Below are 16479 nucleotides of genomic sequence, written 5' to 3' on the forward strand. Positions count from 1 at the left end.
CACACTCCACCCCTCCACGTCCCCATTTGAAAAGCATGTTGCAGCCACTTGAACGCTGGTATAGCTGCCCATAATGCACCGCTCCCAGCGCTGCTGCAAGTGCCGCAAATGTGGCCAGGCCAGTGCAGTGTGGACAAACTGCAGCGCTTTCCCTCCGGCGCTGTACGAAGGCTGGTTTAACCCAAAGCGCTCTACATCTGTAAGTGTAGCCAAGCCCTGAGTGTAAGCAACCTTCAGATGTAAAGAAAGGGGCAGGAATGCCATATTTGGTATATCTGTTTGCATCTTAGTGAACAGTAGCACATACTCTTTAATTAAAATGGGCAGAAGGAGAAATTGCATGATTCAGCTGTACTTATTATCCTGGTAACTTTGTCATGCCAGTTTTCTTTGGGCTGAGGAAGAAAGATTTTTCAAACGCTGCTCAAAATAATTTTGCAATACTCCCTCTGTTGGCCATATTGCAGTAATTTTATACACCAAACAATTTAAAATAGATGAAGGTAGGTAAATGGCAGTGTTAATTTTTCAGCCTATTGCCTAATTATTCTGAAAACTACCAACTAACAAACATAGCCCCTTTAGGGAATTTATATTTTTATCATAGTGTTTTCTCTGATTATTCTATTATTATGTTTAGAAAATTTAAACTAATTTGAGTTTTATATTTTTAAATAAGTCACCTGTGGATCTGAATTTATAATATTTAAAATTATTGTGAATTGAAAGATCGGCTGTTGTTCTCTAGTAAAATCTGCTATGAAGGCCTTTTCATAAAACATCATTTTATCTTCGGAGGAGTTATGCAAAAGAAAATAGAGATGAACATCTGTTACCGGTCTGTGGTTTGCTTTTCCATGAACTATGATTAATTGCACTCCAGGGCTTGCCACTATAGTCAAGACATACTGACAGAAAAAAGGATAAACAACCTTTAAAACTAGTACTGTCATTAAAGAAGGCAGCACTCCAGTTTCACAAGTAAACTAGATTTAAGCTTGTAAAATAGGATTTGTATTCATTGTAAACATATAGTCTACACTTACACTGGTGTAAATCAGAAGTAATTCGATTCAAGTCAATGGGTCAGATCCTCAGCTACTGTAAATTGTCATAGTTCCATGGAAATTAATAAAGCAAGACCAATTTACATTGACTAAGGATCTGGTCGGTGTGATTTTGCTAATGTCAAACTGGTGTAAGTGGGAGGAGAATCAGCCCACATATTTTTGTAACAGTTCCAGCCTCTGTTGTCTTGGAGTAAGAGTGAGCCTTCTATAACTTAAATCAAGCGTGCTGCAAAGCCTGTTGTTTTCCTAGATGTTTGGAAAGGTGGGTGGGTTAACAGAGAATGGTGAGAGAGAAAATTACTGTGGATGTTAGTTTTGTTGGCAAATGTTAGTGGCTCATATAGCAGCCTGATCTAGTATACTTCCATCTGAATACATTGTGTATTTGGTAGTTTTAATCCCTTTTGGAGAGCAACAAACCCAAGTTAAAGTGCTTTAAATTAAATCAAAGGAAATAAAGAGCCCAACGAACCTGTCTGACATATGCTGAATTTCAATCCTCTATTTCAGAGGGGGGCAAACTACGGCCTCCGGGCCACGTCCGGCCCGCAGGACCCTTCCCTCTGGCCCCCGAGCTCCTGCCAGGGAGCGGGCTCAGGACAGGCTTGCGAAGGAGCCAGCCCAACTCCCCAGCAGCGTGGGGAGCGGGGCGGAGGCGAGCCCCTGACCCCTCCCCTTCTGCTCCCCTCCCTCGCAGTCGCAGTTCCCCCAGCGCCTGGGCAGCAGCTCTGGCGGGGTGGCCCAGCTATAGCGCGGCCAGACGTGGTGCGTCCCGGGGAGTTCCGGGAGCAGCGGGAGGTCGCAGGGGGGTGGCCAAGGGGCCTGGTCCCTGCTGGCGGGGAAAGGGGCAGAGCAAGCCGGGGACCCCCTCCACGTCCCTGCTTGTCCCTGCTCCCAGCAGCCGAGCCCAGACAGGGAGAGCAGCCAAACGAGCAGGGGAAACGCACAGGGAAAGGACTGAGCCCCCCTTTCCTCCACCCCACAGGTAACGTGGGGCGGGGAAAGCAAGGAGGGTTGGATAGGGGCGGGCGTCCCGGGGGGGTGGTCAGGGGGCGGAGAGCAGGGGTGTTGGGAGAGGATGCAGGAGTCCCGGGGGGCAGTCAGGGGTGGGGAGCGGGGGTGGATGGGGATGGGAGTTCCGGGGGGGCTGGCATGGGGGCGGGGGCCAGGCCACGCCTCGCTGTTTGGGGAGGCTTAGCCTCCCCCAGCCTTGCTTACCCGGCCCGCCCTACAATTTCTGTACCGGATGTGGCCAAAAAGTTTGCCCACCCCTGCTCTATTTAAATGAATCCCTATACTTAGCAACAGTATCCTGTTATGGAAAAGAAAAGCAAAGTAGCTAATGAATGGTACATAATGACCTTTTATTTTGTGCTCACACATTTGTTTTATGATATACTTAAGCATAAAAATCTATGACCCGGAGGGAGCACTGGTATAAGAATTTACAATAGGCGCACAGCCACATATTTTCAAAAGATGGTGTAGTTATTTTAAAAATTGCCTACTGAAAAAGCTAGGCAAAAAGGATTTCCAAAAATATTTGACCTGACATAACAAGTATTGAGAGGCCAGGAGTAAACTTAATACATCCTAGTGAAACCTTGCCCATAGTCAAATTGCTTATTTGTTCTAGGTATATTTATTTCCTGCACTATAGCATGTGTGTGTGTATATATATGTATGTATGTATAAAAATAATATATACATGCTAGAGAGGAGTATATCATTTCTGTACTTTATTACCTCATTAAGTAATTCAAAGCTCTATTTAGAAACCAATATTTCCTGGTTTCTGGGACACTAAGCATGCAGTCAGACTGAGGAACGCTGGTTCATTTTTGTTCATTGGTTTGTTTTATATGGTAGTATGATGTGGGTAATGGCAGAGCAGCATTAGAGAAAGAAGTCCTTTCCTGCTGTAGGCTACATTGCAAGTCGTCATGCAACAGTATTTGTAATTCTCTCTTGGGTTTGGATATTGGTGAACTCAGGTTTTAGGATTAATTACATGGCTTCCTGTGCTGGAAGAGATTATCACGTTGCCACAGAAGATTTGAGGTTGTTATGCAGAACAAGGGGATTAAAAGGGCTACAGCAGTGGTTCTCAATAGTCCACAATCCTATGTTACAACACTGAAGTTTCACCTCTCCCTTAGTTTTAGCACCTCCCTCCCACCTGGCCAAAAGGAGAGGGTAGTCCTGGTTGCCCTGGCCCTGCTGGTGACTGTCTCACCAGCCATGGTGAGAACCTGCAGGCACACATAACTGCATAATAGCTTTCTAAACGGGAGTGTGACCAGGCAGAAGAACCATAGTACACTTAGTAACTCCTCCTAGTGCTGGCATATTACAATTAGTGTTTTAAATAAAATATAATTGACTGTATTGAAACTAAGATTTAGCTATACTGTAGATCTCTGTTAATTTCACTAACCTGATAAAGTAATAGAAATGATTTAATATCTTAATGTTCTAAGGATTTAATATTATAAACTGGCTGAATACCAAGGTAATTTGTGAGGACAGAGTCAGGGCTGAGGACCGTTAGTAGCAACTCTATCAATAGTAAAGGACAAATGCTTATATTAATGTCTTTTCAGGCCAGTGACAGAATGGACTGTCAGCAAAAGTAGCGTTATGCCTCTGCTAAGCAGTAATAGGTCAGCGTTAGAACCTGGTGAAGGTGACTCTGCTGTTGCTTTTCTTTCTCCTTGCCTTTGCGCAGGAGGGATGGTTTGGGGTGAGGGGTGTCTCACAAGCAGGGTGTCTACAGTGCCCTGGGAGGCAGGGAGGTGATGGATGGATGTGAGAGATGGGTTTCAGAAGGAGGCTTTATGTGCCTAACTTAAACAATTAGCCACCATGGCCATTTACAAAACCCCAAACTCTGGAGGTTCCGAAACCCCCTCAGTGGCTGTTTTCATTGTTAAAGTCTTGAGGGGCCTAAATTGCAATAGGCAGCTCCTCAGCTACCAACAGTGCCCTGCAGCTTGGTGCCTAATTCATGTCTAAGCTCCAGTAGCATCCCCCTGTCCATCGTACAATTATGCATCCTTCCTCCAACCCCGCCTACTGGAAGGGAGGTGAATGTGAGTCTCGCATCACTCATGAGCGTGCCCTGACCACACTTGTAGGCTGGAGCAGGGTGTTCAAGCTCTTGTGTTGAAACTTTCCTACTGTGTATATATAATTAGCTGTGTGTTGGAGAAGCAAAGGACACTAAAAACCTGATGCCCACTGGTTAGTGCACTTACATATGCTGTAGAAGAACCAGGGTCCTGCAGGCCAGCTAAGCCATGTCACTCAGAAAGTGTTAGGTAACTAGCTCTACTTTGGTTTCATGCAGGCCCGCCTTCTTGTGAAGTCAGTCTTTTTTCCTTCAAGAAAAATGGAGATAGCTAAGTCCCATGGCTCGCAGCTTTTAATACCATCCTTTACTTAAGTTATAGAAGACATGGTGTGAGTGCTCCAGCCATCTGAAGTGGTGTAAGACCTTGACCATGAGTGGCCCTGGTCCCAGGAGAATGCCCTAACCACATGGCTATGGGATAGGCCTGATGCAGGAGCAGCTGCGGGGCAGGGCCTCCATTCCACCTGGTAAAGCTGTCACACCGTGTATAAGTAATTAAATATGCCTGGGACTAGCTACAAAGTACTGAGCCTGCTGTACCCCAGTTGCTGCAGGGGAGTGGGAGGTTCACCTAAGACAAGGGCAGGCAAACTTTTTGACCTGAGCAGGGCTGGCCTTACCATGAGGCAAACTAAGGTGGCTGCCTCAGGTGCCAGACTGGGGGGGGCACGCCACTAGGACCCAGAGTGTAGAAAAATGTGTCTGCTGCTGGTGCACATGTATTCTCTCTGCTCTAGATGCACAGAGATGGTGGAGTGCTGTGCTGGAGGAAGGAGGGCACAAGACACATAACAGGCAGGCAGGAGAAAAGGTGAGAGAGAATAACAGAAAGCAGCAGGAGCTGCAGGGACAGAGAGGAGGAGGAGCCTCTTATGTACCTCTCTCACGCCCTCAGGAGCCTGGACTGATTAACACCAGCTTCTCAGGGAGCTTCCTGTTTCCGGCTGCTTCCCTGAACCCACTTGAGGAGAACAGGCAGTCAACTGAGGTAGTAGGAGCCAGTTAGGCCCTTAAGATGCTGATATCTTCCCTCACTCAGGTCCTGCTACCAGCCTGCTTATTTGTCCCCTTCAATTGAGTGTTGAGAGCCACTATAGCTGGCACAGAACAGCAGTCATGAGTGAAAGAAGAAAACGCCCTTCTGGGGCAGCATTCAGAAACAGAAAGAAAGCAAAGGAAGCTTTTCTATCTAAGCAGGAAGGGGCTCTCCTGAGATACATAGACACAAGCGTTCACGGTGAGCCTTCCGGCCCCAGTGAGAACGTGCAGGTGACCTGGCAGCTACTGCAGCATCCATATCTCCGTCTCAAATGGATGTAACTGTGGACATTCCTGAAGAAAAGTATAGATCAGAGAAGAGTGTGGTGGAGGCACCAGAAACAGCTGCTGCTGAGTTTAGTTCCTTAAGTCTAGATGATCCAGGACTGTGGACCCACTTGAGTAGTAGCCTGAGGGACTTCCTTGTACCGCATGAGCCACAGCAAGTGAAAAACTTCTTGTTCCACAAAGACAATGAAAATAAAAGTTTCCATCCAACACATTACTGGCATGAAATCCCCAACGGTGACAAAGTGGAGAGGCCATGGCTTACGTACTCAAAAACCCAGAATGCTGCATACTGTTTTTGTTGCAAACTCTTCCAGTCTAATGTTCCAGCCACATTGGGTTCTACAGGAACAAAGGACTGGAAAAATCTGGCTAGAAATCTGGCATGCCATGAGAAGGCAGCAAATCACCAGAGAGCATTCCATAGGTGGAAAGAGCTTGAGATGAGACTAAGGTTAAAGGCCACCATAGAGGATCAGCATCAAGAGAAGATTGCATCAGAGTCTCTTTACTGGCAAAATGTTCTGAAAAGGCTCATTGCCATTGTGAGAATGCTTGCTACCCAAAACCTAGCACTGCGTGGCATTTCAGATCAGCTGTATGTGCCAAGCAATGGAAACTTCCTTAAAATTGTGGAGCTGATGGCTGAGTTTGATGCCGTACTCCAGGAACATCTAAGAAGAGTCACCACCCAAGAAATGTACACACACCACTACCTTGGAAAAACAATTCAAAATGAGATCATACAGTTACTGGCAACAAAAGTCAAACAGAAGACTGTGGCAGATCTGAAGTCAGCAAGATATTGCTCTGTTATTCTAGACTGCACACCTGACATCAGCCATATGGAACAAATGACTTTAATGGTGCGTTTTGTAACAACAGAACCTAGTGAAAATGTCCCTGCAATGGTGACTGTCAGAGAGCATTTTCTAGAATTTATTGACACTGATGATACTACAGGAGCTGGTATGACAAATGTTCTTCTTAAAAAGCTGGAAGATACAGGAATTGCGATAGCTGACATGAGAGGTCAGGGCTACGATAATGGTGCTAACATGAGAGGAAAGAACAGAGGAGTGCAGACACGGATCTGAGAGTTAAACCCTTGAGTTTTTTTTGTCCCATGCAGTTCTCATTCATTGAACGTGGTGGTCAGTGATGCAGCATCAGCTTCTAGTTAGGCTGCTGAATTTTTTAATGTAATTCAAAGCATCAATTATTTTTCTCTGCATCAACTCATTGATGGCAAATTTTGACACAACAGCTGGGAACATCCTCTCTGACACTGAAACCACTGAGTGCCACACGACGGGAAAGTCGAGTGGAGGCGATAAAACCTATCAAACACCAAATTGGGAAGATAGATGTTGCCATTATGGAGGATAATGCTATGACAGGAACTGTTCGTGGGAGAACAGTGGCAGAGGGAAATGGAATCATCAGAAACGTACATAACTTCAAATTTCTGTGTGGCTTAGTGTTGTGGCATGACATACTGTTTGAAATAAATGTTGTAAGCAAGAGACTCCAAGGTATTGACCTTGATATATCTAGAGCAATGGAATAACTGGACACAGGAAAGTCATACCTACAGTCTTACCGGTCAGATGAGGGATTTCAAAACGTTCTGAAGAGTGCACAGAAGTTGGCAGAGGAACTTCACACTGAAGCTATTTTCCCACCCATTCAAGAATACAAGAGTCACCGAAGAAGACATTTTGATTACGAGGCACGGGATAATCCCACAAGAGACCCCAAACAACAATTCAAAGTTGAATTCTTTAACCAAGTGCTAGATTGTGCAATACAGTCAGTTGAAGAACGTTTCATGCAGCTCAAGGAACACAGCAGTATATTTGGGATGTTGTATGATATGCCAAAACTCCTCACTATAGCTGAAGAAGACCTACACCAGCAATGCAGGGCACTAGAGACAGTGTTGACATATGATGACATGAGCGATATTGATGCGAGTGATTTAGGTGATAAACTGAAAGCCCTTTCAAGATACATTTCAGCAGGATCAACTCCAAAGGCTGTTCTGGAATATATGTGCACAAATATGATGACCACCCTCTTTCCAAATGCTTTTGTTGCTCTGCGCATACTTCTAACACTTCCTGTAACAGTTGCCAGTGGAGAACGCAGCTTCACCAAGCTGAAGTTAATAAAAACACATCTACGCTCCACAATGACACAGGAGAGGCTGGTCGGCCTTACAGCCATCTCAACAGAGCATGAGCTAGCCCAGACTATGGACCTTCATTAAGAAGCAGTTCAAACCTTTGCAACCAAGAAGGCACGGAAAGCACCACTTTGATTATTCGAACAGATAAAAATGCCAGTGTTTACTATGCAGACAAGAGAAGTTACATTTGCTGTTCAGGCATTTGAAAGTTAAGTCTTACTTAAAATTTTTGAACAAGGCATTTTAAGTTGTTCTCCTTTAGTGGGGTAGGTAGCAGAGCAGTAACATGAGAGGAGTAGAACAGGAAGAAGGCAGAATTGAGACCTTTCAAAGTTTTGGCCCCAGCGAGGGGGCGGGGGCGGGAGGGTCATTTGAGCTCCCCGCCTCAGGTGCCAAAATGTTGTGGGCCGGCCCTGGGCCTCATCGGGTTTCCAAAATTGTATGGAGGGCCGGTTAGGGTGCCTGGCTCTCCACCCCATCCAACCCCCCCCTTGCTTCTCACCCCCTGATGCCCCCCCGGGACTCCTGCCCCATCCAACCCCCCCGTTCCCTGTCCCCTGAGGGCCCCTCCAAACCCCCACCCCTGACTGCCCCCCACCACCCCATCCAACTCCTCCTCTAACTGCCCCCCTGGGACCCTTGCCCCAGCCAACCACCCCTGACTGCCCCCCACTACCCCATCCAACCCGCCCTCTCCTTCGTAACTGCCCCCCTGGGACCCTTGTCCCAGCCAACCGCCCCTGACTGCCCCCACTGCCCCATCCAACCCCCCCTCTCCTTCGTGACTGCCCCCTAGACTCCTGCCCCCATTCAACCCGTCCCCTATCCACACCACTGCCCCCTGACCACTATCCCGAACTCCCCTGCACTCTATCCCCCCTTACCACGCTGCCTGGAGCACCAGTGGCTGGTGGCGCTACAGCTGTGCCATCCAATCACCAGGACAGGCAGCCGTGCCGCCCGGCGGCGCAGTGAACTGAGGGGCTGGGGGCTAGCCTCCCGGGCCAGGACCTATGGGGCCGGGCAGGAGGGTCCCATGGGCTGTAGTTTGCCCACCTCTGACCTAAGAGACCTAGCATCCAGGTCACGGCAGAATATGTCAACTCTAAGCCTCACAGTGCTGTAGGTGCTTGTAGCCACTTGGGCTACACAGCTGTGAGCCCTCTCCTGGAGTCAGGCCCCTTAGCCAGTCATTTTTTCCTCCAAGACAAACAAAAGCAGATGCCCACTTCCCTCTGACCCCCAGTGTTTACAACTTTTAGGTTTGTTGTGCAGGCATTCCCCCAGAACATGGGGTAGCCACATTCAAAGGTGAAGTGTGGTGTGGTGTGGGGTTGGTCACGCCCTAGGAGACGGTCCTATCCCCCCACCTCTGGGAGACTGATCGTAGTTGAAGCTGATCCACCGTTTAGAAATAGGTAACTATGCATGTGAGAACAAGTTGCTCTGCTTTTTTTCATCACCCTGGTGCTAGTGCACCGGGCTGGCTTGTGCAAGATCTTTGTGCCACTTTCCTCTAAGAAAACTAAACTGTGCCTGCAAAGGGCATTAGGTGACTGCAGTATGTTGCTGTCATCCATCTCCCAGACTTCAGTTTCTTAGACCTTTCTGGGTTTTTTGAGAAGACCAGAGGAGGATGCAACAGGTCCCTTTAAACATCGGGTTAGAGAAGTCACACGGGATCTGAGAAACCTGCAGCCAATTGGCCTGTGCTTAGGGTTGCTTAGGGATTTGAACTTGAGTTTCCCACCACTCATCAGTATGCTCCATACACTGGGCTAGAGCAGTCTAGAATGCAACTTTGTAGCATTATGTATAAATAATGAACTAGGCCTTGGGCTAGAAGAGGGATTGACAACCTTTGGCACACAGCCACTCAGAGAAATCCGCTGACAGGCTGGGATGAGTTGTTTACCTACAGCGTTCGCAGGTTCGGCCGCTCGCAGGTCTCACTGGCTGCAGTTCACCATTCCAGGCCAGTGGGAGCTGTGAGCAGCCGAACCCGTGGTTGCTGCAGGTAAACAAACCATCTCGAGCTGCTAGCGGATTTCGCTGAGGGGTCGTGTGCCAAAGATTGCTGATCCCTGAGCTACACAAAGACAAAGAATGATGCTGTAGCACTGTGGGGGAGGGCTGGTTTGGATCTTAGAAGACAATTTTCCAGGTTCCTACAGCACATCCCCCTCAGAAAGGGGGCCGTGCCTATCTGACCTGGTGGGAGGTGCTCCTCGATACTTGGCATTCATAGCGGAGAGATCTTTTTCCAAGAAAAGGAGAGGCCATCAGTCTTTAGTACATTTACCCAAGCTCTTTTAGGGATCCACCAATCCTACACTGATGTGTAGCAAGACATTTACTGAGGGTTAGGACACCCATATTTTGCATGCCCTAACTCCAGGGCTATTTAATACCCCTGACAGGTGGGGGTTCCCTCTCTACTGTTGAACCTGAGCCCCTGTGTGTAAATAATTAAATATACATTGGGCCAAAGAGGCTCACACTATAGCCACGGGATTAGAGCGGAAACCTGGGTTTCTGTTTCTTCCAGGAGTCCAAATCCTGCTGGCACAGGCAGGTATGTGCCTACACCATTTGGGATGTGGCACTGTGATGACCCCCCTCTTCCAGGCTTAGGTGCCACACTCCTGCTGTTTTTCCATGGGGGTATTGAAAGGGCTAGAGCACCCTGATAATATCTCACGTAAGCGCCTTAAAAGGGCTTTTATCCCACAGTCCACGCCACCCTGTACATCTATCTTTATATCTCCCACAGCCGTGAACTTATCATTACCCCATTTTCCTCCCAGCCACACCATTTCCTGAAACACCTTGAAACCCTCACCTTCTGATGGTGAACTACTTCCTATCCCCAATCCCCAGCAGTTCTCCCATGAATGCCAGACTGCTAAATTAACCCATTGTTCTTTTGCTCCAGACCACCTAGCATGTTCCCCAGTATGTTTTAGCTAAAAGGCAAATGCTTACTTCTGCTGCCTGAGTTGTTCAAGTGTCTGTACTTTAGTGGTTAAGTGAAGTGCCTGCTGCTTTCTGGTTGTGCTGAGTCATGGATTCAAATGGCAAACAGGCCATCACTTTAAACCCAGGCTTGTAAAGCCATTATATGGCAATAATTGTAGGCTCTTTTAGGATAATTCTTTCAAAAGGCCACAATACACTCATCCAAGATGTTACATAAAATAGTGCTTTTTGGGTGGGGTAAATACTGTTTTCCTCGCCTCATGTTTCCTTTTCTGCTACTTTGAGCATACTAACACCGATGACCTATTTTGAGAAACCCACCAAGCGAGAAATAGAATCACAGTGAATTTATTTTATCACATTACATAAGAACGGCCATACTGGGTCAACCAAAGGTCCATCTAGCACAGTATCCTGTCTTCCACCGGTGCCCCAGGGGGAATGAACACAACAGGCAATCATCAAGTGATCCAGCTCCTGTAACGCCAATTCCCAGCTTCTGGCAAACAGAGGCAAAGGACACCCTCTCTGCCCAGGCCCGCTAGTAGACATCGATGGACCTAGCCTTCAGGCATTTATCTAGTGGAGTTCCATAGGGTGACTGTGCGTTGTGTGAAAACAACATTAAAATGACTACTAATTGGACCCTATTTTGAGGAAATTGTGAAAGTGCTATAATAAACTGGACTATAGAAACCAACTGGAAAAACAGAATGTAACTATTTGACCGGCCTGGCCCTTTTTTAATGGATTTGCCAGTTGCAGAAAAATAATTTAATCTGCTGGGATTTTTTTACGTGGATCTAAAGATTTGCATTACCATCACAATACACTGGGATATCTAATGTTAAAAGTTCCTGTGTCCAGCTAAAGATGTTGCAGTGTTCCCACGTCCATGATTTAAGGAATAACAGATCAAAACTGTTGAAAATACAGCAGCTGTCTGAGCACAAGCACACCGGGCATGTGTGAGAGAGGGTCTGAGTTACACCAGTGTAAGATGTATGATATTATCAATCTTATCTGTATGTGGGATCACTCTAGATACTATAAGTGGCTGTTGAAGGGGAGGGTTTGTGGAGTTGGCCTGTGATTGGGGTTGCAGTGGGCTTGCCTTGGGAGGGGTGGGTAAGAGCAGGTGGGGATGTAAATACCACCTTATTTTGTGGCAGAAAAATAAAAATGTCAAATTGACTGCACTCATACTATGATTGTGGTTTCAGAGTCAGGGCAGTGCTAGTGGGGCAGAAGAGTAATGTTTGGCTTGAATGTTGAGTAAGAACAGGAGGTGAAAGCTGTACTAGAAATGGTAAGTGCTAGAAGAAAAAGATACTGAACTAATAAGAGGAAGAAACAATGGTGTTATTTAAATGTCTGACATAGTATGAAATTAATTTTTAACTTTTAAGCCAACAGCTACACTAAGGTTTTGATATTAACCATTTCATAAAACAAAAAAGGTCATGCTTCCCCCCCCACGCACCCTGTTCAATGGTACTTTGTGTTTTTGTTTTCAATACAATGTAGCATTCACTGAAGGGCCAGAAATAATATTTTTATCCACAAAATAGGCACAGTACTTGCAAAAGCAGTGCAAGCCCTCCCCCGCTGTATCTTAATCCTGACGCACAGGGACGTCTGCTTTAGAGAGTACTATAATTTATAGTATCAGAGGGGTAGCCCTGTTAGTCTGGATCTGTAAAAGCGGCAAAGAGTCCTGTGGCATCTTATAGACTCACAGACATATTGGAGCATAAGCTTTCGTGGGTGAATACCCACTTTGTCGGATTCATGTAGTGGAAATTTCCAGAGGCAGGTATAAATATGCAAGCAAGAATCAGGCTAGGGATAACGAGGTTAGTTCAATCAGGGAGGATAAAGGCCCTCTTGCAGCAGTTGAGGTGTGAATACCAAGGGAGGGGAAACTGCTTTTGTAGTTGGCTAGCCATTCACTGTCTTTGTTTAATCCTCAGCTGATGCTGTCAAATTTGCAAATGAACTGAAGCTCAGCAGTTTCTCTTTGAAGTCTGGTCCTGAAGTTTTTTTGCTGCAGGATGGCTTCCTTTAAATCTGCTATTGTGTGTCCAGGGAGATTGAAGTGTTCTCCTACAGGTTTTTGTATATTGCCAATCCTAATATCTGATTTGCGTCCATTTATCCTTTTATGTAGGGACTGTCCAGTTTGGCTGATGTACATAGCAGAGGGGCATTGCTGGCACATGATGGCGTATATTACAGAGGCACCGCATACTGGCTCGGCTTACTTTCACCTCTGGAAAGGGGCAGTACAAGTAGTTGCAAGGGGAAATTTGGAGGCAAATGCTGATTTAAAGGTGTTTAATACCAGTTTATGTAATCTATTACCCAAGGGAGAACACTGGAAAAAAATGCTGTACTTCTAAAATACTCACATATGGAAGAATATAAATAAAACAGCAAATGTGCATCCAGAGTATCATCAAACTATATTTGCAAATTTATTTTCTATTAAAAGACAATATTTCATTATAAAATTCTGTAATGCAGTTGGACTCTCCTTCTGAATGATTAAAAACAGAAATCAGACACTCAAGGGAAAAACATAAAAGGAATTGCATATACGCATTAGAAACCCGAACAGTAGACACTACATGAATCACTAAGACAGGCAGACAAAACTGTAACATTTATTGACAGAATAAAAGAACAGTAATGAACAGAGCGCTAGCAACAAATAATAGGTTTAATTTATGAGAACTATGACAAATACAAAAAAAATCTGCAGTTTAGGAAATCTCTGGCAAAAACAGTAACGTGTATTGGATTCAAATAAAAAAAGCATACAAGATTAATACCAGGACAATACATATTTTCCATTTAAAGAATATATGAATTACATACTTCAATAAAAATTCTGAAGGATTTTTTTTCTTGCATTCAGCAAAGATTGATGTGCTAGAAATTGAGTGGGTTAAGATTTCCCATTGGCTTCATCTCGGGGGTCCAAATATTGTTTTAAGTGTGTAAAACTGGAGAGAGAAGTGCTAAGAATGTTTTTAAATTTTTCCTTTCTCATTTACTTTTAAGTGAAAATGTCAGCAGAAGTCAAACAACTGAGTGCTAAAACAATATTACCACTTATAAAGGCACAATAGTTTCCAGACACTGTACGAAGATCCATCTCCTGACCTTCATTGACCAGTTTTTCTGCAGTCATTACAAAATGAGAATATATAAAACCCTACACATTATCCCAAAATAGAGGAGATTACAGTATCTGTAAAATCAGTGGTTAATATAAAAAGCTAAGCTTATTGTGGAAATTACATTTCCAACATATTGTAAACATTTTTGTTACCTGTGGAGACCTCAAAATATTCTTTGGTATTTTTTACACGGATGCTTAAGGGATCTTTGCAACTGTGCAATTTTATACTTTTTTAAATAAGAAAATTGCTCTTGGAATATTTTACATTAGCTAACTTTGCATCATTTTAAAAAATGAAGTGTGCATATATGGTCACAGTTTTAAAGTGGATATATCCTTTTAACAAAGCGGATGTATCTTTTTAACCAAATATTTCCTAGTTATAAGTAGCTGTACTTAATTGTTTTGGCCAAAAACCCATTTTTGGAATAGATCTGATGGATTACAGGATACCAAACTTGGATGTTCTCCGTTTCCCGTAAGGCACATATTTAATGCTGCATTATGTAACAGTTGATCCTAGAGAGGAGAAGGGAGGGAAACAAAACAAAACAGCACACAGAGTAAGTTTAAATATTTGTTTGTAATTTTTTGTGAATTTACTGCTAGTTTTTTAGGGTGGGGCCCAACAGGTAGACTCAGAGACTGAAACCCTATTTATTCAAACAGGTAAAGCAGCATGCAATGGCACAACAAACTGCCCCACATTGTCCCACAAATTTATATCAAGCTGTCAGGGAGGGGCCACTTCTAGGGATGAAAGAAAAGTCCATTCTCTATGCCCAGTTGATCCTTGGCATTTCCGCCAAGAGAGTTCAACATGGGTGCTAGTGCACCAATTGTTTAAGTTTTTTGTGATGTGGACATTTCTCCACTGGGACGGGACTGAGGCCGTCATTTTACATTTGCCACAGCATAGCCAACAGAATGGGCTGTATTTCAATCTGCAACCTGAAGGTGAAAATGTCTATACACTTTTTTCCCCAGAGCTGAGCTATCCATTCTTGTCTTTTGCTATAAATAAAGTCATGTTAACCCTGTAGCAACTCGTAATTGATCAAAAACATCTTTTCTTTCAATTAAAATAGATACATCTTCATTTACTGCATAAATTGCTTGGAAATACCTTTCGAAGTTCCCACTTCTCTTCTCCAGGGGTGAATGTTTTTTTACCTCTGTAGTTACAGACCTGAAGCTGCACTGATCCTTGAGAAGCATACAGACAAAGCTCCTTCTGAATGTTATGTCGAATCTCAGAGTGTTCAGAGTATTCAAAGTACTATATAAATAAAAATTAAATACGTTTTAACATATATTAGGTGGGAACAAGCAACCACAGCAACTAAATTAATTCCTTGAAATTCCATGACAAAAACAAGTCAAGTTTAAAAAAAGTTTCAGAGTAACAGCCGTGTTAGTCTGTATTCGCAAAAAGAAAAGGAGTACTTGTGGCACCTTAGAGACTAACCAATTTATTTGAGCATAAGCTTTCGTGAGCTACAGCTCCGATGAAGTGAGCTGTAGCTCACGAAAGCTTATGCTCAAATAAATTGGTTAGTCTCTAAGGTGCCACAAGTACTCCTTTTCTTTTTAAAAAAAGTGTATCATTCTAGAGAGACATGGTGGGTGAGGTAATATCTTTTATTAGACCAACTTCTGGTGGTGAGAGAGACAAGCTTTCGAGCTACACAGAGCTCTTCTTCAGATCTGGAAAACTAACTCAATAGCTTGTCTCTCTCATCACCAGAAGTTAGTTCAATAAAAGATATTACCTCACACACCTTCTTTCTCTAATATCCAGGGACCAATACTCCTACATCACTCTTGCATACAACATTGTATCATTCTGTTATCTAACAGTTTAAATATAGAATCCAGGTTCAAATATTTATCATGCAAGTTATGCAAATATTTACATAAGTTAAATATTCATATACATTTGCTTACATGGAAACTTAGTAAGTATTACAGCTAGTATTTTTAATTATTACACAAAAAACTATGTTACAACCTTAATTCAGCCCCCTGAATTATAAAATCTTTTATTATATGATCACATTACTATTTTTCCATAGGCCCCTGCCTCATAAAAGGGGCCAAATTAAGGTTGCATGCACTACTTTAATTTTAGCATTAAAGCATAAATTTAGCACTTTTGATTACTTGACTTTTAATGTATTTCTTCTATGTAATTTACTATCATTTTTTTAAAAAAGCAACTGAAAAACACAAATTCCATCATGTGGAAATGTATTGATTCCCACTTGGTTCATTAGCAGGGTTATAACCTTTATGTCCACAGCACAGATCTCAGCCACTTGACTTCAGAGAGCAGGGGTGGGCAAACTTTTTGGCCTGAGTGCCACATCGGGGTGCCTCCCCAAACAGCCTGGCCCCCGCCCCCCATCTGCCCCCCTCAGAACTCACAACCCATCCAACCCCCCCGAATCTCCGCCCCATCCAACTGCCCCCTGCTCCCTGTCCTGTCCCCTGACTGCCCCCCGGGATCCCCTGCCCCTTATTCAACCTCCCCGCCCCCTTACCATGCTGCACAGAACAGCAGGACTGGCAGCTGCGCCGCCTGGCCAGAGCC

The 16479-nt window shown here is 44.5% G+C and overlaps 1 protein-coding gene and 1 long non-coding RNA gene across 5 annotated transcripts in view; one reads left to right on the forward strand and one right to left on the reverse strand.

The window, feature by feature from the left end:
- Positions 1-1788: 1788 nt before the first annotated feature.
- Positions 1789-16479, forward strand: part of LOC122462389 — a 31641-nt gene continuing 16950 nt past the window's right edge. The window contains exon 1 of the long non-coding RNA XR_006284903.1: positions 1789-2055. This is a non-coding gene — a long non-coding RNA (uncharacterized LOC122462389). The remainder of the gene's footprint in view (positions 2056-16479) is intronic.
- The window catches only part of GALNT3 (polypeptide N-acetylgalactosaminyltransferase 3), a 47516-nt gene continuing 44386 nt past the window's right edge, over positions 13350-16479 (reverse strand). For all 4 annotated transcript variants that reach the window (XM_043525379.1, XM_037912968.2, XM_037912967.2 and 1 more), the window contains 2 exons: positions 15013-15165; positions 13350-14405 (listed from right to left, as the gene is read on the reverse strand). In XM_043525379.1, the coding sequence (XP_043381314.1) occupies positions 14283-14405; positions 15013-15165 (276 nt within the window). In that variant the 3' untranslated portion in view covers positions 13350-14282. The remainder of the gene's footprint in view (positions 14406-15012; positions 15166-16479) is intronic.

This window comes from Chelonia mydas, chromosome 11, assembly GCF_015237465.2.
Source record: "Chelonia mydas isolate rCheMyd1 chromosome 11, rCheMyd1.pri.v2, whole genome shotgun sequence".
NCBI classification, from domain to species: domain Eukaryota; kingdom Metazoa; phylum Chordata; order Testudines; family Cheloniidae; genus Chelonia; species Chelonia mydas.